We start from the raw sequence: 24,970 nt of genomic DNA on the forward strand, positions 1-24,970 counted from the left end.
TAAAGTGTACATTCGCCACCGCATTGTGAAGACAAGCTTAAATGTGCTACAGGAGGAATTACAATACATCAGGAGCATTTCGACTAAGGTGAAAGGCTGCTGTCACCCACTACAGTTTGTTCCTCATTGGAATATAGTCCCACATGTGCCTGAACTTCAGATTCTTCCCATGTGAGCTTAGACAATGAGCTGGTGCTCTGAAGTGTGAAATTCTAATCTGATATTTTGTGCCCAGGGCACATACATCTCTGGTATTTCATAAAAATATGATTCCTCCCATCAACATGACTTTATACTTCCCACAGCCTTCAGAGTCATGACAAACAGAAGGATGCAATACAATTCATTGCCAGGAATATGTCTTTGCAAAGAAACTAATTTCATGCAACAGAAATCCATCGTGAGGTTTTACTGCAGAAAAATTCTTTCTCGAGTCAGACTCAGTAAACATTTCTTACTGAACTGCTCACTGAACCAATCCTGATCATGCAGTCTCTGTTGAGGAGAGCTCTCTGGTGGTCCCATTAGCCAGAGATTGTTTGATTCGCACTGACAAGTGCCGACAACAATTAAACGCCCAAGGGAATCTGAGCGCCTTTAAAAACATTTTTAAAAATGTAATTTCAAAACAAGAAACAATCGTAAAATCATAAACATAATGAATGTAAGATAAGCACTAATAAATTTAATAAGGAATTCAGGATAAAGTTATTTACCTAGGGGGTCGGGGAGGACGTGGAACTCATTCCCACGGGGGTCGGGGAGGATGTGGAACTCACTATTATAGGGAGTTGTTTGAAGTGAATGTTATTCTTTTACATTTATTCTTTCATAGGAGGTGGGTGCCGTTGGCTAGGCCAGCATTTGGTACCCATCCCTAATTTCCCCTTGATGTGTTAGTGAATCACCTTCTTGAACCGCTGCAGTCTGTCCGGTTGAAGCTTTCTAGAGTGGTTTGATACAACTGTATGGTTTGCTAGGTAATTTCAGAAGGGCAGTTAAGAGTCAACTAAATTGCTATAGGTCTGAAGTCACATGTAGGTCAGACCAGGCAAGCAGATTTCCTCTATATCTTTACATTCCAAATTTGTGAATTCAAATTCCACCTGCGGCATGGTGGGAGTTTACCCCTGTATCCAGAGCATTAGCCTGGGCCTTGGGATTACTAGTCCAATGACATGACCACTCTGCCACCAAACAGCATAGATACACGTAAGGGGAAGCTCGATAAACACATGAGGGAGAATGGAATGGAATGGAATCATATAGTGCTAGGATAGGAAGGGGAGGGGTGAGAGGAGGCTCACAGAGCATAAACAAGAATGTAGACCAGTTGGACCAAATGGCCTGTTTCCGTGTTGGAATATCTATGCAATTCTGTGTTATAGCCAGAAATAGAGAAAATAAACAAGAACGGGGAACGAGCAGGTTAATCAGATCAGTAACATGAAAAGACAGGAAACATTAACAGTATGCCTCATCTCTTCACAAACACAAACCTGTTGTACATTTCCAGCATTTTTCCTTTTCATTTCTTTCTGGAAAAAAATACATTCTGCTGAAAACAGTAAGGAGGAAAATAAATGGTGTCACTGGCACCAGATCTGACCTTTCGTCTGGCTGGTGGCTATCTTCTCCATCTTCTGCTCCTCCACAGGTTTCCCATCAATCTGCACAAACCTGAAAGGTTTGTCAGAAGCTATAATCAGGCTGGTGCCATCCTGTTCTACAGCTGCATAGTGCGGAGCGAGTTTCCCATGCAGAGTTCGGTGCCTTGAAACTTCATATCTGCTGTTCTCTGCAAACACACAAGAGAATAAATTTACTCCCTGCTTTTTACAGGACACAAGTGAGACATTCCATAGTCCCCTGTAAACCCAAAGACATTTCCTCACCTTCTCTCCTCCACTCAGTAACTCAGGTAAGTGTTTGTTACCGCAGGCACCCTCTGGCCTCCAGCCTAAGGGACCATTCTTCAATGGTGACCCCAGGAAAGTAGCACCAGCAAGTTAATGGGAGTGCCTCAGCAAACTCCAATCTTATCTTTGTTTCATACTGACTTGTGTTCAGGGGTCACTTTACTTCAATCGGAAGAGGGAAGCCTCACTGTTCATTTCTTCACCCAGCCTGGGAGACAGGAACAAAGTGTCGCAACTTGGTGGATGCCCAGACTTTGGTACAAGCTACTGCCACAAGCCAGAGGACATTCTAGTTGGTTTGGTTAAGCAATTACACCACGTGGGCCAGTTACTGGCTCAGCTTTCGAGAATGTTTTCCTCAAAATGTACTATCCTGGCCATTTCAAGAGTATTCATCACTCAACATGTGCCACTTTATAACGTTGCGTGATTAAAGCAGAAGCACAAGGCCATCTGTCATTCAGATTTAAATGTCTGACAGCAAGACTTACTGGAAGTGTGCAGGTGTTCAAGAGTTATTTTAGAGCAAACAGAACTCAGCAGGATGCTATGCATGTATCACCCTGAAGTTACTGCAATAAGAGCAAAATGAGTTACAAACATTGGCGTGAAAAAATTATTTATCTTTCCTTAATTTCTTACCTCCCCCCACAGCATCCTTTCCCCACTCATCTCCCAAAGGCAACAACTCATACCTATGTCCACCTACATAACATTGTCCATCTGCTTCCATACACCTGCTGCTAAAACTCTCAAAGCTGCTTTTATTACCTCCAGACGCAACTATTGCAATGTGCTCCTGGCTGGCTTCCCCTTTTTCACCTCCTATAAACTTCAGCCAATCCCCAACTCAGGGACTCGTATCTTAACTTGCACCAAGTCCCACCCGTCCATTACCCCCGTGCTCACCGATCTAAAGAACACAAAACAAGAACACAAAAGTTCGGAGACGGAGTAGGCCACTCAGCCCCTCGAGCCTGCTCCACCATTCTATAAGATCGTGGCCTCAACTCCTCCTTCCTGTCATAACTCTGGACTCTCGCGTTGATCAAAAATCTGTTCAACTCAGCCATGGAAATATTCAATGACTCAGTCTCCACCCTCCGCTGGGGAAGGGAATTCACCAGACTAACAACCGTCAGGAAAAGAATTCTCCTCATCACCGTCTTAGACAATTTTAAAACTGGGCTAGACTCCTTTGCATTGGTTTCTATTCTGGCAGAGCCTTGGTTCTGAAATACACATCGTTATATTCGAAGCTCTCCACTGCCTTCGCCCCTCGCTCTTCCCTCGCTCCTCACTCCTCACCATCTCTAAACTTTTCTCCAGCCCGACAACCCTGAGAATTCTTGCGTCCTTTCAAGGGGCCTCTTCAATATTCCCTAGTCCTTTTGCCTCACAAATAAACTTCTATTTGTCATGAATTTATATGAAAGTTCAAATAATAATAAGACTGCATTACTGTTAGAGCACCAGCCACTATTCCAGCGATAACGTCTCACAATACTCTCCTGCACAAGAATTCTCAGACACAGGTTTCAGACTATTCACTGGTGATTTTGCTGCAATACATCACAAAAGGTATTTATCTTTAATATAGCGCCCATTCTTAATTTTTAAGCTATTTTGTTTGAATTGTCTGCTAACTTAAGTTGGAATCAATCATTCAATAATACCATTCATTGAAAGTCCATCGCTTAATTCATATCTCCTAATTTAAATTAGATGGCACGGTGGCACAGTGATTAGCACTGCTGCCTCACAGCACCAGAGACCCGGGTTCAATTCCGGCCTCGAATGACTCTTGTGTTGAGTTTGTACATTCTCCCCATGTCTGCGTGGGTTTCCTCTGGGTGCTCCAGTTTCCTCCCACACTCCAAAGATGTGCAGGGTTGTCGGGCTGGAGAAAAGATGTGCAGGTTAGATGGATTGGCCATGTTAAATTGCCCCTTAGTGTCAGGGGGATTAGCTAGGGTAAATCCGTGGAGTTACGGGGATAGGACCTGGATGGGATTGTTGTCAGTGTAGGCTAGATGGGCCGAATGGCCTCCTTCTGCACTGTCGGGATTCTGATACTAAATTATTGAGCAATTTCAAATTCCTATCACAAATGAATGCTGGTGAGTAAAATCCACTGCTCACTCAAGCGCTTGATCAACATCAGGTGCTGAGGTAAGACAGTCCTTCCCCAGTGCAGTGGAGGCAAAGCAGTATCAGAACATTCAAGGAATAAAGAGCCTTGGTCATTCAGGGAACAATAAAAATGCAAATGCTTGAAGTGCATCTTGGAAAATAAAGCAAGTTGTGCTGCAGAAATTTAACATCTCTCCCAGTGAAGCTTTTTACTTTTTCCTGTAGAGATTTGGCGAGTCGCTACATTCAAATTCTTCAGGGCATACTGCTGGCTAATATGAATTTTTTTGAAGCATGAAAATTACTTTGAATTAACAGGAGTAGACGGCATATTGGCTGTATAATTTCCTATAAACCAGCTGCAAATTGTTTCTTGACCTTGTACAATTGCTGATGCATCGGCTTGAATGTCATCCAGAACATTGGTACTTAACATCTGCACCAACAGATGCTGATGGCATATAAACATCTGAAAACGGAATAAATCCAACGCATAAAATCTCGATGTTTAAAAAGAAAAAGTACCCTGGAGTCATTCCAAGATGCTGATCTAATCATAGGATTTAGGTGACTGCTGTAAGCCACTCATGTTCTGGTCTTGGAGCTTAACACGTTTGCACACTAGCAGCAGACTCAAATCAATTGCAGATATCTATGAATCTAAATAAATCCTATTACGAATCATAAAATAATGATACCAAACACAACCAACAATAAATAGTGAGAAGCAGAAATTTCAATTTCTAAAACTCGGTACAAACTATGTATGGAGATATGAATAAATAATGTATACATCATCAGAAGTGTATCATTTGATCCTTGGCTGCTTTGCTAGAAACAACATTAGACCAGCTATTTATTCACACCAGTGCCAAAGAGCTTCTAGATGAGAATTCATAATATTATAGCTTTGCCTCATGGATTTTCCGTATGTCTGGAATGGAGAGACAACAGTTGCTCTTAATTTGTATTCAGCAACATCTACCAGGGTGACTTCTTCCCACAATCATTGTCAGTATTATATCTCACCGCTGTTTACACTGGTGATGGTCAGCCAATCTACGACTGAATGGAACCCGCTTCCTCTGACATTTGATTCATCTTGCTCGGTCTTGAGTAAAACAACATCTATTGAGTGGGCACCTGCTTTCAAATAAGAGTGGCTATGGACTATCACAAAAGGCTCCCCGAATTCTTGCTGGAACATTACCTGTAAGAAAGTGGTCAGAAAATCAGAACATTAGATTTATGCATTTTCAAGCACTAATATTTGAATCGCCAAGCATGTGAAAATACTACCCGGGAGTTCAAAACTGGCCTGGTTCATGACAGTTTTCACAGCTTAAAAAAAAAACTTTTCTGCATTCCACCATTAAGACATTGATAATTGCATGAAGGTAGAATTCATACAGGTTTTCCTGCACCTTTTGATCATTTTGTATTGATTGGACATTTTAACCACAAAGTAATATAATTCACAAATAAGTCAGTGACTTGTACTGCGAAAATCCCAATAGTTAATGCCTTTATAGGTCTTTCAGGCACTGATCCCTGACCCATTGGAAAGGCTAAGACACACAAACATAGTTCCCCGAGAAACACGTTCCCGCTAAAACAAATCTTCGGCAGCAGGTAGAACTGGTTTTAATTCTTTTAATTTTTCCTGGTTAACTATTCTGCTAAGAAAGTCAGAACGATCCAAAGTCTCCGATGTAATTTGGAGTCTCAGATACTTCCCAGTGCAGGGAAATTGCCCATCAGAAGTTTGAACTTCCCATCAATTCCCAGTCCTGGTGTGGGGACTTCCAGCAGTCCCCCACCTTCCTTCTCAGATACCCCTGGGAAAGGAAGTTCTGGGCCATTGGTCTTTAAAATTATGAAGGGTTCCACTTGCGAAGGAACTAAAAACCCAGGTATATAATATTAAAATAATCACTAACAAATTCAGTAGGAAATTCATAAATGTCTTTATTCAAAGAGTGGTTAGAATGTGGAACTTGCCACCACATGGTAATTGAGGTGGGTAGTTTACATTCATTCATGGGTAAGCTGCAGGAAGGAGAAAGGATTAGTAAAATACACTAATCGGCTGAGACAAAGAAGGATGGGGAAGGTTTGTTAACACCAGCATGGGCCAGAGGTAAAAGCAAATTATTGTCAATGCTGGAATGTGAAACAAAACAGAAAATGCTGGAAAATCTCAGCAAGTCTGACAACATCTGTGGAGAGAGAATAGAGCTGACGCTTCAAGTCTGGGTGACTTTTTGTCAGAGCTGAAGAAAACTAGAAATGCGTACATTCTGTATAATTTTATTCAGGAGAGGTTAGGAAATCATCTTTACTGTATGACATGCTTTTCCACAGAGACTAGCAGAGGTAAAGTTCATGGTATGTTTCAATGAAAGAGGATTAAAGGAATGAGAGAAAGACACTGCGACTTGTTTTGTGTTGTTCTTGCAAAGATCTGCCACTGAAAGATTGGGTCTGTCAAGAAAGCTTTTGGAATTCGACAGGCTTTGCGCAGGTTAAAAATAAAAGGATTATAAAGTTGGACATTTCCCCCACCCACCCCCAGGAGAAAAAAATTAGGCATGGATGGGGCACTGAGGAATTTTCTACCCTGGAGTGGAGAGGGTAGTGAGACAATGATATTCATACAGGATAGTTGAAATGTCTGTCTACAAGTTGCTAGAACACTGGTTTGTACCATTGTTCATCAATGAGCTGTTCCCCAAGGTGTTGCAAATATAAAGGAATATTGTCTTTGACAAAACAATGGAGATACATAATCCCACCATCACTGTGCACATCCAGTTGCACTAAAATCTGTCAGATACACCGGAGAAATGGCACAAATGATGTTTCAACTGATCCTCTGTTCTAGTTACAATGAAAGATCAGGGGAATAACCACTGAGTTTCTAATTTGTGGGATTTGAAGGTTGTCTCCACTATAATTTTTTGTTTGAACAAATTCAAGGCATTGAGCATTTTGTAAAAAAGCCAAATTGACTTTTTCACAAACCGTATAAAGATGTTTTTTATCTTTTGTTCTCTCCCTCAAACCTGCAAGAGATTATGTTCCCTGTAAAACAAAACTCAACGTATAATGTAAAATAATGGAGGTTTACAAATATTCAGAACTCACCTGCTTAAATAAATTTAACTCACCTCCCACTTCTCAGTGTTATTTGCTCCACGTTTGCTTGTTTGGAGGAGATTCAACTTTCCTGTCCCATCTGACAAGGCTGCCCATGTAGGAGACGTAAAATGCATAGAAGCGCAGACCAAGGTATCACAAGATTTAATCTCTGGTGATAGCCGGAACACCTCCCTGGGTTTGCTTATTGCAGTATCCTGTGAATACAAATATGCATTTTTTTTAAATTAACAGATCAATGATTTTGTTGACCAAAAATTAACATTTTTTTTTTAAAGGGCCACATAAGTTCCTGCATCCTTAACTAGGCATTGTGACGAGTCACTGGAAGATAAACTACTGTGTAACAACTACAATTTAGCAACTGAACAATGCAATCGACAAGGATCACATAGGAATTGCTGATAAATGGAAACCAAGGTCCACCGACATTGCCTTTCACCCTCCTGACCGTCACAGCACATAATGATAATGGAGTTATTGACCAATCACAGTGATCAATCTCTGTCAATGACTTTACAACAGACTCAGATCTTGAGCTGAGTAAAACCCCCAGTTATAGAGACTACTTACAAGTTACACTTTGATATATTTAGCAGAATTAAATTGCAAACTCAAACAATAAAAACAGGAAATGCTGGAGAAACTCACTCGGTCTGACAGTATCTGTGGAGAGAGAATAGAGCCAAGGTTTCAAGTCAGGATGGCCCTTCGTCAGAGCTGCAAGCTCTCCTGAATTATCCTGGAGTCTCCATAAGTTAAAGATTAATCCCCCAGCCACTCATGAAATAAAATGTATAGGGGACTTGTATTCTTATTTCCTAAATAAACAGTTCCAACACGTGCAGGGTGGAAAATAGCCCTGGTGAGTGAAACCACGCAATTGATAGAGATGATTCTGGAGTGGATAAGACAATGTAAGTGCTATTCATGTCTGATTATCAGGCATCTAGTGGTGGGAGTTTGTCTGGTGAACGGTTGGGGATGTTAGGTCTTGTAAGGAAGTCTCCCAGTATATGGGCCAATCGGGGATAGCAATGACAACTAGAGCCCAGATGACTTTGCATGAGAAAATGGAGGTCTGTGTATACGCTGCTTACATAGATACCAACTAGTTGCTCGCAGAAGCCTTGGGAAAGTGGTTCATCCACTGTTCTGGTTGGGAAGTTTTGTGGGAAAGTGGAGAATATAAACAGAGGGAACTTTTTTAAATATAAAAAGAGGAAAAAGGATGTGTGCACAATGAAATATTGGGCTGTTGTGTTAGCCATTCATAGTTATAACAACCTTACTCCTGGAAACAAGAGGGTGAGGCTGTGGCCCACTTTCAAACTTTAGCTGCTCAGTGTTCACACAATGCAGTGTGCACAGGATTACACCGAGAGATGTCTTTAAATGGTAATAGCTCAACATAAACTGCAAAACAGCACAAAATGTGAAAAGACTTTTTATTTCAAACACTGGAATGTGGGATTCCACTGCAGTTTTTCTACATTGTGATTTATCTGTGTTGCTGTGGGGAGGCCGCAAGTAGAAGGATTGGAGACCACTGTCCCTTCAGCTCCTTCCAAATGGACATGGGCAGGCGGTGAAGTGATGGATCCTGCTCATGAGGTTTCTTTTATTCATTCGTGGGACATGAGCACTGCTGGCTGGCCAGCATTGATCACTGGGCTTGCAAAATCTCACTGGCTGTCCTATCTGGAGACAATATTCATCTCTTTAACCTGTGCTTAACGCTCTCTCCACTCACACTGTCTGTACCTTTAAGACTTGATTACCTGTAAAGATTCGCATTCCAGACATTATTTTGTAAATTGACTTTGTGTCTTTATATGCCCTGTTTGTGAACAGAACTCCCACTTACCTGACGAAGGAGCAGCGCTCCGAAAGCTAGTGGATTTTGCTACCAAATAAACCTGTTGGACTTTAACCTGGTGTTGTGAGACTTCTTACAGCATTTATTGCCCATCCCTAGTTGTCCTTGGGTTCAAGTACACAGGGCTCTTCCACTCTCCTCTTTAGTGGACAAATTAATTGCATATTCCCCACTGGCGCCATTATACTGAAAAGTAACAGTACTGTTTCTCAGCACTGCCTTTAGAACAACTGCAAAACCTCCAGCTAAAGATCTCCAAGTCCAACTCAGCTGATAAATTCAACAGATCCTTGTAGCAGCATCCTTAGATCTGAAAGCAGTTACAGCTTTGGGCTTTAGGTTGCTCACACTTTGATTCTAGTTACCAGTTTGCTGTTGCCAGAACAGAAATGCACCAAAATATCTCAAGCAAAACAAATTGAGTAGCTACCCGCTACTCGAGGGAAAAGAAATCAATAGTGGCAGTACAGCATTGCCAAATTCCTCAAGGGAACCGGATGAAAGAACAAGCAGTGAGCAAAAGAACTTATGAAAGAATAATTTCAGTAACCTTATGGATATTTTAAAAAATCAGAAGCAGCTGCACGGGCTGTGTATGTCAGTTTACAGTAATTCGTAGAACAGGGTAAATACATGAACAGCAATACTCCATCCAGCCATGATACACTGGTTTGAGCAGGACGATGAAAGTCCACTCAATCACAGACATTGGCCGGGATTGTCTGGCCACTGATGAAGAAACGGTGCTTGTTGGTCACTTTGCTGACAAGCGCCCATAGAGTTTGCAGCTTCCAAACAGTGATCTGCTCTGATTCAGGTTGTGATCTGTCAGGGCATCCTTGTTACAAAACTTAACCTACATTAATCTTCAGTGCGCAGGTTAGGAATTTCAAGTCCCGATCAACCTTGCACCTCCTGTGCACACACAGGCTGGGGCAGACTGCACATGTGGAAATTGGCACTTCCACATTTTTTGGGGGTTGAGGACCGTTCCAGTGCACGCGCAGAAGAATGGTGCAAAAACCAAGGTCAGGTGACCGGGTGCGGAACGCCATAGACAGACAGTATCCCAGGAGAGGAACGAGGCAAAGAAGACAGGGGTGGTCCCAAGAAGTGGCTCAGAGAGAGGGATAAGAAAGAGGGAACAGGGAGAGGTCCAAAGAAGAGTTCCAGGTATGGGGCAAAGACAGTGGAACAGAGTCAGGTCCCAATTAAGTTAAGAAGAATAAAAGGGGCCAAACTCCAATTAGAGAAAAGGATAGCAGGGAGCAGACTTTGAAGAGAACTGGATTCAGGAGAAGTCCCGAAGATCCAAGAAGACAGCTAAAGGTTGGTGACTCTGTGCTGTGGGCCATTTGGAGCTGCAGCAAAGAACAAAGAACAAAACAGCACAGGAACAGGCCCTTTGGCCCTCCAAGCCCGTGCCGCTCCCTGGTCCAAACTAGACCATTCTTTTGTATCCCTCCATTCCCACTCCGTTCATGTGGCTATCTAGATAAGTCTTAAACGTTCCCAGTGTGTCTGCCTCCACCACCTTGCCCGGCAGCGCATTCCAGGCCCCCACCACCCTCTGCGTAAAATACGTCCTTCTGATATCAGTGTTAAACCTCCCCCCCCTCACCTTGAACCTATGACCCCTCGTGAACGTCACCACCGACCTGGGAAAAAGCTTCCCACCGTTCACACTATCTATGCCTTTTATAATTTTATACACCTCTATTAGGTCACCCCTCATCCTCCGTCTTTCCAGTGAGAACAACCCCAGTTTACCCAATCTCTCCTCATAACTAAGCCCTTTCATACCAGGCAACATCCTGGTAAACCTCCTCTGCACTCTCTCTAAAGCCTCCACGTCCTTCCGGTAGTGTGGCGTCCAGGACTGGGCGCAGTATTCCAAATGCGCCGAACCAACGTTCGATACAACCGTAACATCAGACCCCAACTTTTATACTCTATGCCCCGTCCTATAAAGGCAAACATGCCATATGCCTTATTCACTACCTTCTCCACCTGTGACGTCACCTTCAAGGATCTGTGGACTTGCACACCCAGGTCCCTCTGCGTATCTACACCCTTTATGGTTCTGCCATTTATCGTATAGCTCCCCCTACGTTAGTTCTACCAAAATGCATCACTTTGCATTTATCTGGATTGAACTCCATCTGCCATTTCCTTGCCCAAATTTCCAGCCTATCTATATCCTTCAGTAGCCTCTGACAATGTTCCTCACTATCTGCAAGTCCAGCCATTTTCGTGTCGTCCGCAAACTTACTGATCACCCCAGTTACACCTTCTTCTAGATCGTTTATATAAATCACAAACAGCAGAGGTCCCAATACAGAGCCCTGCGGAACACCACTAGTCACAGGCCTCCAGCCGGAAAAAGACCCTTCCACTACCACCCTCTGTCTTCTGTGCAGCTGAAGGGCTGAAATTGTTTGTACATTGAGTGTACTCAGGAATCTAGGGGGGTGAAATCTCAGAAAGCAAAACTGAAACCCTACGAGGTGGACTGGCGTTGAAGCCATCCGAGTCGAAGCAACATTTGGAGAAAATGCCAAGGTGAGATCTTCAACGGTGAAGGCTGGAATCACTGGTGAGAGAGGCAGAATTTCAGTAAAACCGGTCAACTCACAGCGTTACTATCATCTGGGTTTGTTATCGAGAAATCCATGGAATGTTCTGGTCACATTTGGAATTTATTATGTAGTGTGGTGTGTTTGACCACCGATGACTTGTTAATTCATATGTATCTCATAATAACCCTGAATGTCAGAATATGAGATAGATAATGTAACTTGTTTCATCTTTCTGACCTTGTATAGTACAGTACATTTTTGTCTGTTCAATACATGTGGAATCATGTGGCTTTATTCACTGAGTGAGTGTCCTAAATCTCAAACTTTGTCTACTTTAAACAAAACCTTATTGGCCCCCTAACCGGATCTTAGCGACAACTTGTGGGCCCAGTCTAAGATCATAACATCCTCCACAAGGAACAGGGCAAATATCAGCACGTTAAATTCTCACTGAGACATGTAGAATCAAAACCAGAAAGTATAAAGCAGACGATATAAATTAGCTTTAAATCACATGCAGAAAACGAGATAAAGATTGAGAAAGATAGGTTCAGAGAGAGAGAGAGAGAAGAGACTTTTTAAAATTAACGTCTGCAATCACTAATTTCCTGAAAGAATGAGACCCCACAATTGTAAAGTTAAAATTTTAGGGCCAGGGAGGCTGTTTAGCAGCAAATAAGGCTCATCAGACCCTTTAAATATTCACTTAATCCTGAAGACACCAGCCCTATTCTTTCTGGTGTCTTCAGTAGGTAATTAGTGGGCAAAAACTGCAACTGAAGACAATTTTGTTGATTTAATTGCTGTAAGGTCCAGTTATAAGGCAGCCTAAGTAGGAGCATGGTAACTCACACAGTAAATACCATTTTTCTGCATTTAACTCTGCATGTGCAGGCTCTGAAAGTTGCTGTCTGATTACCTAATGACAAGCAAGTGAGCATCACTGTTATTCTTAAAGCAAAATCCTGTCATTATCTCTCAGCCACTCCACTCAATTCCCTTTCTCTCGCAAATTTACTCTTTCTTGCAAAAGCGTTCTCAATGTCTGTCTTTTTTTCATGACGTTGACATATCTTCTCCTCTCAGTCAGCTCCTCTTTGATCCTTCTCCACATAAAAAGAAGCAAAGTACAGAGTATTGCTCGCAATACTTTGTGACCTCTACCTTCAAACAGTGAAAGCAGTTTTTCCTCTTTAAAGTCTACAGTTTTTCTCTGCTATCAAAAGTAAAAGTGGCATTGAACGCAGAACCACTTTCAGATATCTGGCCGGAAATAATCTCCTCTCGCTTTCCTTCTCAATATTTATTAAAACAGCCAATGGAAATATGTTCGGATTCTATACACTAAAAAAAATTCAACCTACATGAGATAATCATAGAAAGACGCTTAGTTAAATAAAAAAGTGTCAACTTGGAGGGACAGATGCCATTATTTTAGTGGCAACTGCCTTACTCAATAACTTATTCTGTGGTGAACCACTCTCTATAACACATCCTTAAAATAAACAGCTTTCATCTGCCATTAGAAATCAGTGAAAGTATTGAGTAGCTTATATTGTAGTAACAGCCAGTGATCTCATGCTTCAGTGCTCCACATATGGTAAAGCATGTGGGAAATGTCAAAGCAGATATTAGAGGAGAAATAATTATTGCAAGCAAGAAAGAAAAAGCAAAACAGCACAAAACAGCACTGAAACGGTTTGCAATTGCAAGCATTGACAACTACACTATAAGAGAATGCACATCAAATTTACTGAAAACGGTTTAAAGACATAGCTATGTTTTCATCGCCTAATACTGATTCTGAAACAAGACTTTGTAGCACAACTTCAATCAGCAAGAGAAGTTTAGAAGAAAACATGAAAAATCAATTGCCATTTTGGAGTAACAAAGACTGCGACTTCAGTAAAATTGGCATCAGTAAAACATCCCATCAGTGGGTGTGACAACACATCAGCTTCATTGGAATTCCCGTTTATACGCTGACTTTAACTTGTAAAATGCCCCAGGTGCCTTACAGGAGCATTATCAAGCAGAAAATGGACACTGAACCACGAAAGAAAATATTAGAACCGGTGGCCAAAAGCTTGTCCAAAGAAGTAGGTTTTGAGGAACATCTTAAATTGGAAACAAAGAACAAAGAACAGTACAGAACAGTACAGCACAGGAAACAGGCCCTTCGGCCCTTCAAGCCTGTGCCGCTCCTTGGTCCAACTAGACCAATCGTTTGTATCCCTCCATTCCCAGGCTGCTCATGTGACTATCCAGGAAGTCTTAAACGATGTCAGCGTGCCTGCCTCCACCACCCTACTTGGCAGCGCATTCCAGGCCCCCACCACCCTCTGTGTAAAAAACGTCCTCTGATATCTGAGTTATACTTCGCCCCTCTCACCTTGAGCCCGTGACCCCTCATGATTGTCACCTCCGACCTGGGAAAAAGCTTCCCACTGTTCACCCTATCTATACCCTTCATAATCTTGTACACCTCTATTAGATCTCCCCTCATTCTCTGTCTTTCCAAGGAGAACAACCCCAGTTTACCCAATCTCTCCTCATAGCTAAGACCCTCCATACCAGGCAACATCCTGGTAAACCTTCTCTGCACTCTCTGTAACGCCTCCACGTCCTTCTGGTAGTGCGGCGACCAGAACTGGACGCAGTACTCCAAATGTGGCCTAACCAGCGTTCTATACAGCTGCATCATCAGACTCCAGCTTTTATACTCTATACCCCGTCCCATAAAGGCAAGCATACCATATGCCTTCTTCACCACCTTCTCCACCTGTGTTGCCACCTTCAAGGATTTGTGGACTTGCACACCTAGGTCCCTCTGTGTTTCTATACTCCTGATGACTCTGCCATTTATTGTATAACTCCTCCCTACATTATTTCTTCCAAAATGCATCACTTCGCATTTATCCGGATTAAACTCCATCTGCCACCTCTCCGCCCAATTTTCCAGCCTATCTATATCCTGCTGTATTGCCCGACAATGCTCTTCGCTATCCGCAAGTCCAGCCATCTTCGTGTCATCCGCAAACTTGCTGATTACACCAGTTACACCTTCTTCCAAATCATTTATATATATCACAAATAGCAGAGGCCCCAGTACAGAGCCCTGCGGAACACCACTGGTCACAGACCTCCAGCCGGAAAAAGACCCTTCGACCACTACCCTCTGTCTCCTAAGGCCAAGCCAGTTCTCCACCCATCTAGCTACTTCTCCTTGTATCCCATGAGCCTTAACCTTCTTAACCAACCTGCCATGTGGGACTTTGTCAAATGCCTTACTGAAATCCATATAGACGACATCCACGGCCCTTCCTTCATCAACCGTTTTTGTCACTTCCTCAAAAAACTCCACCAAATTTGTAAGGCACGACCTCCCTCTTACAAAACCATGCTGTCTGTCACTAATGAGATTGTTCCGTTCTAAATGCACATACATCCTGTCTCTAAGAATCCTCTCCAACAACTTCCCTACCACGGATGTCAAGCTCACCGGCCTATAATTTCCTGGGTTATCCCTGCTACCCTTCTTAAACAACGGGACCACATTCGCTATCCTCCAATCCTCAGGGACCTCACCCGTGTCCAAAGAAGCGACAAAGATTTCCGTCAGAGGCCCAGCAATTTCATCTCTCGTCTCCCTGAGCAGTCGAGGATAGATGCCATCAGGCCCTGGGGCTTTGTCAGTTTTAATGTTCCCTAAAAAACCTAACACTTCCTCTCTTGTAATGGAGATTTTCTCTAACGGGTCAACACCTCCCTCCGAGACACTCCCGGTTAACACGCCCCTCTCCTTCGTGAATACCGATGCAAAGTATTCATTTAGGATCTCCCCTATTCCCTTGGGTTCTAAGCATAATTCCCCTCCTTTGTCCCTGAGAGGTCCGATTTTCTCCCTGACAACTCTTTTGTTCCTAACTTATGAATAGAATGCCTTAGGATTCTCCTTAATCCTGCCTGCCAAGAACATCTCGTGACCTCTTTTTGCCCTTCTAACTCCCCGTTTGAGTTCTTTCCTACTCTCTCTGTATTCCTCCAGAGCTCCATCTGTTTTCAGTTGCCTGGACTTAACATACGCCTCCCTTTTCATTAATCAGATCCTCAATTTCCCTGGTTATCCACGGCTCTCGAATCCTACCTTTCCTATCTTTCCTTTTTACAGGCACATGCCTATCCTGCAGCCTTATCAATAGTTCCTTAAAAGACTCCCACATGCCAGACGCGGACTTACCCTCGAACATCCTCTCCCAATCAACATCCACCAATTCCTGCCTAATCCGGCTATAGTCAGCCTTCCCCCAATTTAGCACCCTGCCCGTAGGACAGCACTCATCCTTGTCCATTACTATCCTAAAGTTAACAGAGTTGTGGTCACTATTTGCCACATGTTCCCCTACCGAAACTTTGACGACCTGACCGGGCTCATTTCCCAGAACTAGGTCCAGTATCGCCCCCTCTCGAGTCGGGCTATCTACATACTGTTCCAAAGAACCTTCCAGTACGCATTTTACAAATGCGAGGTACGAGGAAACAAGGTACAGAGACACAAGCAGAGTTTCAGGGATAGGCTCCTCGGTAGCTAACAGCCTCCAATGCTGAGCGACTAAAACTGGGGTTGCTCAAGAGGCTTGAATTGCAGGAACACAGTACGCAGAGTGGGCAAGTGGGGGAATTGTAAGGCTCAGATAGAGATGGATGAGACCATGAAACAATTTGAAAATAAAAACTGAATAATATGCTATCAGAAGCTAGTAAATGATTGCCTCTCCATGTGCTATTTAACTCAACATTTCGCATTTTAGTCTTCATTTTAAGAATCCTGCAGTTACTTGTTCATCATGTGGAGATGCTGGCGTTGGACTGGGGTAAAGTAAGAAGTTTAACAACACCAGGTTAAAGTCCAACAAACTCTGCGTACTGTTGGAATTTAACCTGGCGTTGTTAAACTTCTTACTGTGTTACTTGTTCATCTGCAGTGGTACAAATGAATCTCAATAGATTCTGCAATTCCATTTTTTTTGAAGCTTCAAGAAAAAGGAAAGGAACGGAAAAGAATTCTAGGCAAATGAAAATTACTAAGCTTTTTCCCACAAATACAGGAGAATTAATCTGAACAGCTAACTCAATATTTTTCCCATCATCTAGGGACGGACAGAATGGATGTAGATGAGCAGAAATGGACTTGAGAGAAAAGGAGAGTAGAGAAGGGAAAAGAGATCAGTCTCCAACTTTTAAAAGAAGGCTACAAAGAACAAAGAACAATACAGCACAGGAACAGGCCCTTCGGCCCTCCAAGCCCACGCCGCTCCCTGGTCCAAACTAGACCATTCTTTTGTATCCCTCCATTCCCACTCCGTTCATGTGGCTATCTAGATAAGTCTTAAACATTCCCACTGTGTCTGCCTCCACCACCTTGCCCGGCAGCGCATTCCAGGCCCCCACCACCCTCTGTGTAAAATACGTCCTTCTGATATCAGTGTTAAACCTCCCCCCCTTCACCTTGAACCTATGACCCCTCGTGAATGTCACCACCGACCTGGGAAAAAGCTTCCCACCGTTCACACTATCTATGCCTTTCATAATTTTATACACCTCGATTAGGTCTCCCCTCATCCTCCGTCTTTCCAGTGAGAACAACCCCAGTTTACCCAATCTCTCCTCATAACTAAGCCCTTCCATACCAGGCAACATCCTGGTAAACCTCCTCTGTACTCTCTCTAAAGCCTCCACGTCCTTCTGGTAGTGTGGCGACCAGAACTGGGCGCAGTATTCCAAATGCGGCCGAACCAACGCTCTATACAACTGCAACATCAGACCCCAACTTTTATATTCTATGCCCCGTCCTATAAAGGCAAGCATGCCATATGCCTTATTCACTACCTTCTCCACCTGTGACATCACCTTCAAGGATCTGTGGACTTGCACACCCACGTCCCTCTGCGTATCTACACCCTTTATGGTTCTGCCATTTATCGTATAGCTCCCCCCTACGTTAGTTCTACCAAAATGCATCACTTCGCATTTATCTGGATTGAACTCCATCTGCCATTTCTTTGCCCAAATTTCCAGCCTATCTATATCCTTCTGTAGCCTCTGACAATATTCCTCACTATCTGCAAGTCCAGCCATTTTCGTGTCGTCCGCAAACTTACTGATCACCCCAGTTACACCTTCTTCCAGATTGTTTATATAAATCACAAACAGCAGAGGTCCCAATACAGAGCCCTGAGGAACACCACTAGTCACAGGCATCCAGCCGGAAAAAGACCCTTCCACTACCACCCTCTGTCTTCTGTGACCAAGCCAGTTCTCCACCCATCTAGCCACCTCCCCCTTTATCCCATGAGATCCAACCTTTTGCACCAACCTACCATGAGGGACTTTGTCACACGCTTTACTAAAGTCCATATAGACGACATCCACGGCCCTTCCCTCGTCAACCATTCTAGTCACTTCTTCAAAAAACTCCACCAGGTTAGTGAGGCATGACCTCCCTCTCACAAAACCATGCTGACTATCGTTAATGAGTTTATTCCTTTCTAAATGCGCATACATCTTATCTCTAAGAATCCTCTCCAACAACTTCCCTACCCACGGATGTCAAGCTCACCAGCCTATAATTTCCCGGGTTATCCTTCCTACCCTTCTTAAATAACGGGACCACATTAGCTATCCTCCAATCCTCTGGGACCTCACCTGTGTCCAGTGACGAGACAAAGATTTGCGTCAGAGGCCCAGCGATTTCACCTCTCGTCTCCCTGAGCAGCCTTGGATAGATTCCATCAGGCCCTGGGGATTTGTCAGTCTTTATATTCCCTAAAAAACCTAACACTTCCTCCCTTGTAATGGAGATTTTCTCTAACGGGTCAACACTCCCCTCCGAGACACTCCCAGTCAACACATCCCTCTCCTTTGTGAATACCGACGCAAAATATTCATTTAGGATCTCCCCTACTTCTTGGGGCTCTAAGCATAATTCCCCACTTTTGTCCCTGAGAGGTCCGATTTTTTCCCTGACAACCCTTTTGTTCCTAACGTATGAATAAAATGCCTTGGGATTCTCCTTAATCCTGTCTGCCAAGGACATTTCGTGACCCCTTTTTGCCCTTCTAAGTCCTCGTTTGAGTTATTTCCTACTTTCTTTGTATTCCTCCAGAGCTCCCTCCGTTTTTAGCTGCCTGGACCTAACGTACCCGTCTCTTTTCTTTTTGACCAATCCCTCAATTGCCCTGGTTATCCACGGTTCTCGAATCCTACCCTTCCTATCCTTCTTTTTTTTTTACAGGCACATGCCTATCCTGCAGCCCTAACAACTGTTCCTTAAAAGACTCCCACATGCCAGATGTGGATTTACCCTCAAACAGCCTCTCCCAATCAACAGCTGCCAATTTCTGCCTAATCCCACTAAAGTTAGCCTTCCCCCAATCCAACACCTTACCCTTGGGACACCACTCATCCTTTTCCATCACTATCCTAAAGCTAACAGAATTGTGGTCACTATTTGCCACATGTTCCCCTACCGAAACTTTGAAGACCGGGGCGGCACGGTAGCACAGTGGTTAGCACTGCTGCTTCACAGCTCCAGGGTCCCGGGTTCGATTCCCGGCTCGGGTCACTGTCTGTGTGGAGTTTGCACATTCTCCTCGTGTCTGCGTGGGTTTTCTCTGGGTGCTCCGGTTTCCTCCCACAGTCCAAAGATGTGCGAGTTAGGTTGATTGGCCAGATTAAAAATTGCCCTTTAGAGTCCTGAGATGTGTAGGGTTAGAGGGATTAGCAGGTAAATATGTGGGGGTAGGGCCTGGGTGGGATTGTGGTCGGTGCAGACTCGATGGGCCGAATGGCCTCCTTCTGCACTGTAGGATTTCTATGACTTCTATGACCTGACCGGGCTCATTCCCCAGTACTAGGTCCCTCTCAAGTCGGGCTATCTACATATTGTTCCAAAGAACCTTCTTGTACACATTTTACAAATTCCTCCCCATTCAGACTCCCAGCCCTACGCGATTTCCAGTCTATACCAGGGAAATTGAAGTCTCCCACTACAACAACCCTATTTTTCCTGCACCTATCCATTATCTCCTGACATATCCTGATACTCGATGATAAAACACACTGGGCGGCCTTTTGTTGGGTTGAGTGTGGAAAGTCTGGGCGTATAAAATCAATTCCTAAGAAAAATTAACAGGGGCTGTCACACTTTAGACAGAGGCCAGAATCTTTTGCTCCTCACCCAGGTGGATTTCTTTGGCGGGGTGGAGCATGAAATTGCAGAGAGATTTCCTCTGGGCTCCCACCCACCCCAATCTCACAGCCATTTTACACTGGGGCAGGCAGACCTCAGATGGAAAGCACTCCCTTGCCCCAGTTGTTGACCACGTAAGGACCGTTTCCTGCCCTGCCGCAATTTGGGCAGGTGGATTGAGATTCTGTGGTGGAAGACCAGAAATAATCCAAGTTAGATGTGGGATGGGGTGCCCTCCATCAGGAGCCCTCTCCTCACTTAAGGTCTACCTCCGCTGCTGGCCACTCCAGTGGGACCCTGAACACCTCCCTCACGTTCCTCAGGCTATCCTTGTGCTCTCCGCCCTGGGACCCCGACACTTAGCTTTTCCTCCGCTTCCCAGACTTAGTGCATTAACTGGTAGTGAAGCACCCGGAGCTGGCAAAGGTGTGCTCCCCGCTGACTCTTTGGATGGTGGGAGGGAAATCCCAACCTTCCAAATACTTCTGGCCAATGCCTGTAGCTATGAAAGTGGTAAACCTTAGCAAGGATGGACCAGAGTAGCTATAAGGATTTATGGCAAAAAAAGGGACAATGACTCCTTTGGTATCCCAGGCACTAGGCAAAACCATACTCTTCAAACACTACTCGCAGCAAAGATTGCAGAAATGCAGTCTTCCAGCATCACAAATACTACGGCATTGGTCAAAGGGCTTACAGACAACTGTTTGAAAATAGTAAGTTGGTCACCGGTGCAGTGACAGAGTCATTCCGAACTTACCCATGCAGGGTGAGAGCCTATTGCTGGGCAGTGACTTGGCAGAAAACATGGCATTGTTTCCAGTGAGTCCAGGGCGGTTCACCAGGCCTGGAGAAACTGAGGGGAAAAAGCAAATTTCTGCACAGATGCAGAGGAAACCCTAAAAAGTTGCACAGTGGGGGTGGGGTAGAATCCTGACATCTTACAGGGGCTAAAGGACAGTTTATTACGCACTGTCGCCCGAAAGAGAAGAATTGTCAATGTGCCAGAACCTGAACTAATAAACCCATGGCTTGTGGAAAGAGCAATTAAAGGTTTAAGGGCTTTACACACAGTGCAACAAGGCAGTAAAATACATTTGCATATTACAAACCTTGGAACAGAAACAGTCTCTCTCGCAGCCTGTGAAATACAATCCCCTCAAAGACTCGAGAGTCGAACTTGAGTTTCCACTGAGCCTAAAACTCAGCAAAGACTGTGTGTCTTGGTATTAAAATGTCCAACCCTCTGCAAACAGTTGCGAGTGAAAATCCAATCCTATTTAATAATGCATAAAAGGGATTTAAAAATGGGAAAAGGATAGAAGGCACTAGGCTCCTTGACAAAAGCCTTCCTCGGGCTAAACTTCAATGCCAAAAAGAAATTCAACCACAGTAGTACCTTATCCAAAAAGGGTGATAAGAATCTTAAACTTGAAACAGATAAAAGGTTGTTGCAGACAATGCCAGCTATAGCAGTTTTATGATTGAGATGTGGATGTCTGAATGAGTGCAAAATATGTGTTGAGGTATTCATGTTTCTCTTGCATTACCATGAAAGCAATTTTTTTTTTAATGTAATCAAGATTCCATTTTATTTCTTTCTATACAGCAAGGCCCTGTCATGCCAAGTAAAGACATGTCATATGCTTATCTATTAAGATGTGGACTCATCGGAAATAACTTTTGCTCTGTGAAATGAACCACATCTCTGCTGCTGCAAAGATGGCCACCAAAGATCAGATGATCCAACTTGTGTATTCAAAAAGTGACTTACTATCTAATAGAGACAAAAGAGTACATCCCAGCCAAAAAAGTATTAACTAAACATATCCAGAGACCTCCATAAAATTGAACGGATCCTTTTTAACACGGACATTGAAACTAGAAGCAGGAGGAGGCCATTCGGACATTTGGGCCTGCTCCGCCATTCATTTTGATCATGGCTGATCATCAAATCCAATATCCTGATCACACCTTCCCCCCCGCTCATTTCCCTCTATCCTCAAGTGCTATATCTAATTTCTTTTTTTAAAGTTTATTTATTACTCACAAGTAGGCTTACATTAACACTGCGATGAAGTTACTGTGAAAATTCCCGAGTCGCCACACTCCGATACCTGTTCGGGTACACTGAGGGAGAATTTAGCATGGCCAGTGCACCTAACCAGCACATCTTTGGGACCGTGGGAGGAAACCGGAGCACCCGGAGGAAGCCCACGCAGCCAGGGGAGAATGTGCAAACTCCACACGGACAGCGACCCAAGCCGGGAATCGAATGAAGCAGCAGTGCTAACCACTGTCCCACCGTGCCGTTTGATTTCTCCTTGAAATCACACATTTTGGCCTCAACTACTTTCCGTGGTAGTGAATTCCACACATTCACCACCCTGTGTGTGAAGAAATTTCTCCTTACCTCAGTCCTAAAAGGTTTATCCTTTATCCTCAAACTATGACCCCTAGTTCTGAACTCCCCCACCATCGGGAACATTCTTATCTAATCCTGTCAGAATTTTATAAATTTCTCTGAGGTCCCCTCTCGCTCTTCTAAACTCCGAAACAAAGGAAGTGGCCATCGTAACCCTGTCTTTGAACAATAAACCAGGATGTGGTTAATCAACCCAAGACCACCACCATATTTAGAAAAGGAACTGCAATTAGGTGCAGTCACAGGGTAAGGCATCTATGTTTGTCCCCATTTAATCTTTAAAATCTATCTGCAAAGAGACAGCAAAAGCAGCAGAAAGGGCATTAACACCTAGGACTTAAAAGAACCGAAGGCTGTAACATTGTCAGGTCTCCAGTCCTGTTTCTTTTTGGGTCCACCGGTACAACAAACTGATCTCCTGTAACGAGACTACAAACAATTAACTTTGTAACTCCCTTTGAGAGAATTCTGAAACAATTTTGATTTATTATGGCATGTGGCTTAGGCTGTTGAATTCACCTAAGCCACCCTTCAGGAATAAAGACATCTTCTTCATTAGGCCAGCAACACTTGCTTTTCAGAACAAGATAATCGTGTCAATTATGATCGATTATTTTTGCTTATTACCTGTAAAAGTGCACTATTCTCTTTAACTGTTCTTTCCTCAAGTGTGTTTGTGTGTGTGCGGCGTTTTTTTTAATTCATTCATGGCACATGGGTGTTGCTGGCTGGCCAGCATTTATTGCCCATCCCTCGTTGCCCGAGGGCAGTTGAGAGTCAACCACATTGCTGTGGCTCTGGAGTCACATGTAGGCCAGACCGGGTAAGGACGGCAGGTTTCCTTCCCTAAAAGGACATTAGTGACATTTAACATTAGTGTTATATTTCAGGATGAGCAGGTAAATAAACAATACTTTCTTTATTTAAACACATGAACAACTTCCTGCTGGCTATTCAAACTGTCCAAACACTCAGGGGTTAAAAAACACACGGATCTTCCTTTCAAAAGCTTACTGATTACTGACGGTTAAGGAAATGGGATTTCAGCAGTTTTCTCTCACCCTGTCTGTAACACAGTATATTATCAAAACAAATATTCCCTTCAAACTGCATCATGTCCCAATTATTTTACCATTAACAATTTAATCTTTGCAGCGTCATTCAAACTTAATGACTTTCACACCGGCTCAGGTAGTCTAATTACACAGGGCTGGAAGCAAGTAAGTGGGGCGAATTTACGAAACAAATGGCAGCGAATCTAACCAAACCAACTACAGGCCCGCTATCCACACACAGGTGCAATAATGCAGTGCATGGTGGGATCTTGCTATGCATAAAGTGGTTGACCATTTAAGGATTAGAAGATGTACCTACATTGCAAGAACATGAAACTCCTACACTGTTTTAAAAGGAAAGACATTCACTGATAGACAACTGCCTTCTTTGGGGATGTTGTAAACTAAATAATGAATCTTCCCAAAGCTATAGTGCATTCAGATTTTCAGAATGCAACAGATACGAAAAGCTTCTAACAAAGGTAAAAGCCCACAATCCAGGTTGGAAGAAGGGGCTAAATGAGCAACTGATTAAAAAATAAAAACAAATAACTAATGTTGTAAACACTGTGACAATTGTGTGCATGCTCTAGTTATGATTGACAGCAGCTGATACTACCTGGGGAAAGGTTCAGGTACATATATAAGAACCAATTTCCACCTTTGTGGGGGAGAAACCCTGTGGAAAGGAGAAGTAATCTGCACTTATTGAATAAACCTATGTTGAAGGCAGACTGAGTGTAGATTCTTCCTTTACCAGATGTCTTCTGAGTGAAGTAACAAGGAACGCACATCAGGACGTACTGTCAGACTGAGGGAGAGTTGTGCTGGCTGTAGAATCAAGACAATAAATGCTTGGACCCATGTTGATTCTAATCGATGCATGTCATCTGGATGCAGAAAGCAACTGTTGCGTACAAAATTTTCTGATATATAAAGACAGAAGATGCAGCTAAAATTTATAAAGGATTTAAATGAATTGTGGAATTGAACTGACAAATGACAAAAGAACTAGCAGTGCATAGATCAAACATGTCAGAGATCTACATGAATGGAATTGAGTCAAATTGGCACCAGAAGATTTTAAAGAGACATGGGAGTAGGCATGTCACTTTCAACATCTGCCCAATGTGGTGAAGCAATTAATAGCTGGCATACATCAGCAATGCAAGAGAGGACATTTCTGATCAGGTTTTTCAATGTGAGATCAGATCATACTTAGTGTTCAGTTTTGACCACCATGTCACTAAAAGAGAGAAATCTCACTCACGCAGATGGAAAGATTCAAGAAGCTTAACCTTGACAGGCAAGTTAGCAAATTAACATGCATCAATATAGATAAAATAAACTCAGATTATTGCTGCAATGTAACCTACTTCTATTTTATGTTTCTACCAATTTTCACATTCTTTAAAATCTTCGCAGATCAATGCACTGACAATTCTGATTACTTTGGCAGCACCATAACTACTCAACCTCACTTACTTCTATTTGCTCAGCACTCAGATATCAAACTGCAAGAGTTTTTGATAGCTACTGAAGCCATATTAGTGTGTAAAATGACACGAGC

General features: G+C 43.3%; 1 protein-coding gene across 1 annotated transcript in view; it reads right to left on the reverse strand.

Annotated features, from left to right (window-relative positions):
• Window positions 1-24,970, reverse strand: part of nudcd1 (NudC domain containing 1) — a 107,260-nt gene that overhangs the window by 53,194 nt on the left and 29,096 nt on the right. Inside the window, exons 3-5 of the mRNA XM_078216902.1 lie at window positions 7,223-7,408; window positions 5,082-5,262; window positions 1,610-1,798 (exon numbers count right to left, since the gene is read on the reverse strand). Coding sequence (XP_078073028.1) covers window positions 1,610-1,798; window positions 5,082-5,262; window positions 7,223-7,408 — 556 coding nt within the window. The remainder of the gene's footprint in view (window positions 1-1,609; window positions 1,799-5,081; window positions 5,263-7,222; window positions 7,409-24,970) is intronic.

Source organism: Mustelus asterias, chromosome 7 (genome assembly GCF_964213995.1).
Source record: "Mustelus asterias chromosome 7, sMusAst1.hap1.1, whole genome shotgun sequence".
NCBI lineage: Eukaryota > Metazoa > Chordata > Chondrichthyes > Carcharhiniformes > Triakidae > Mustelus > Mustelus asterias.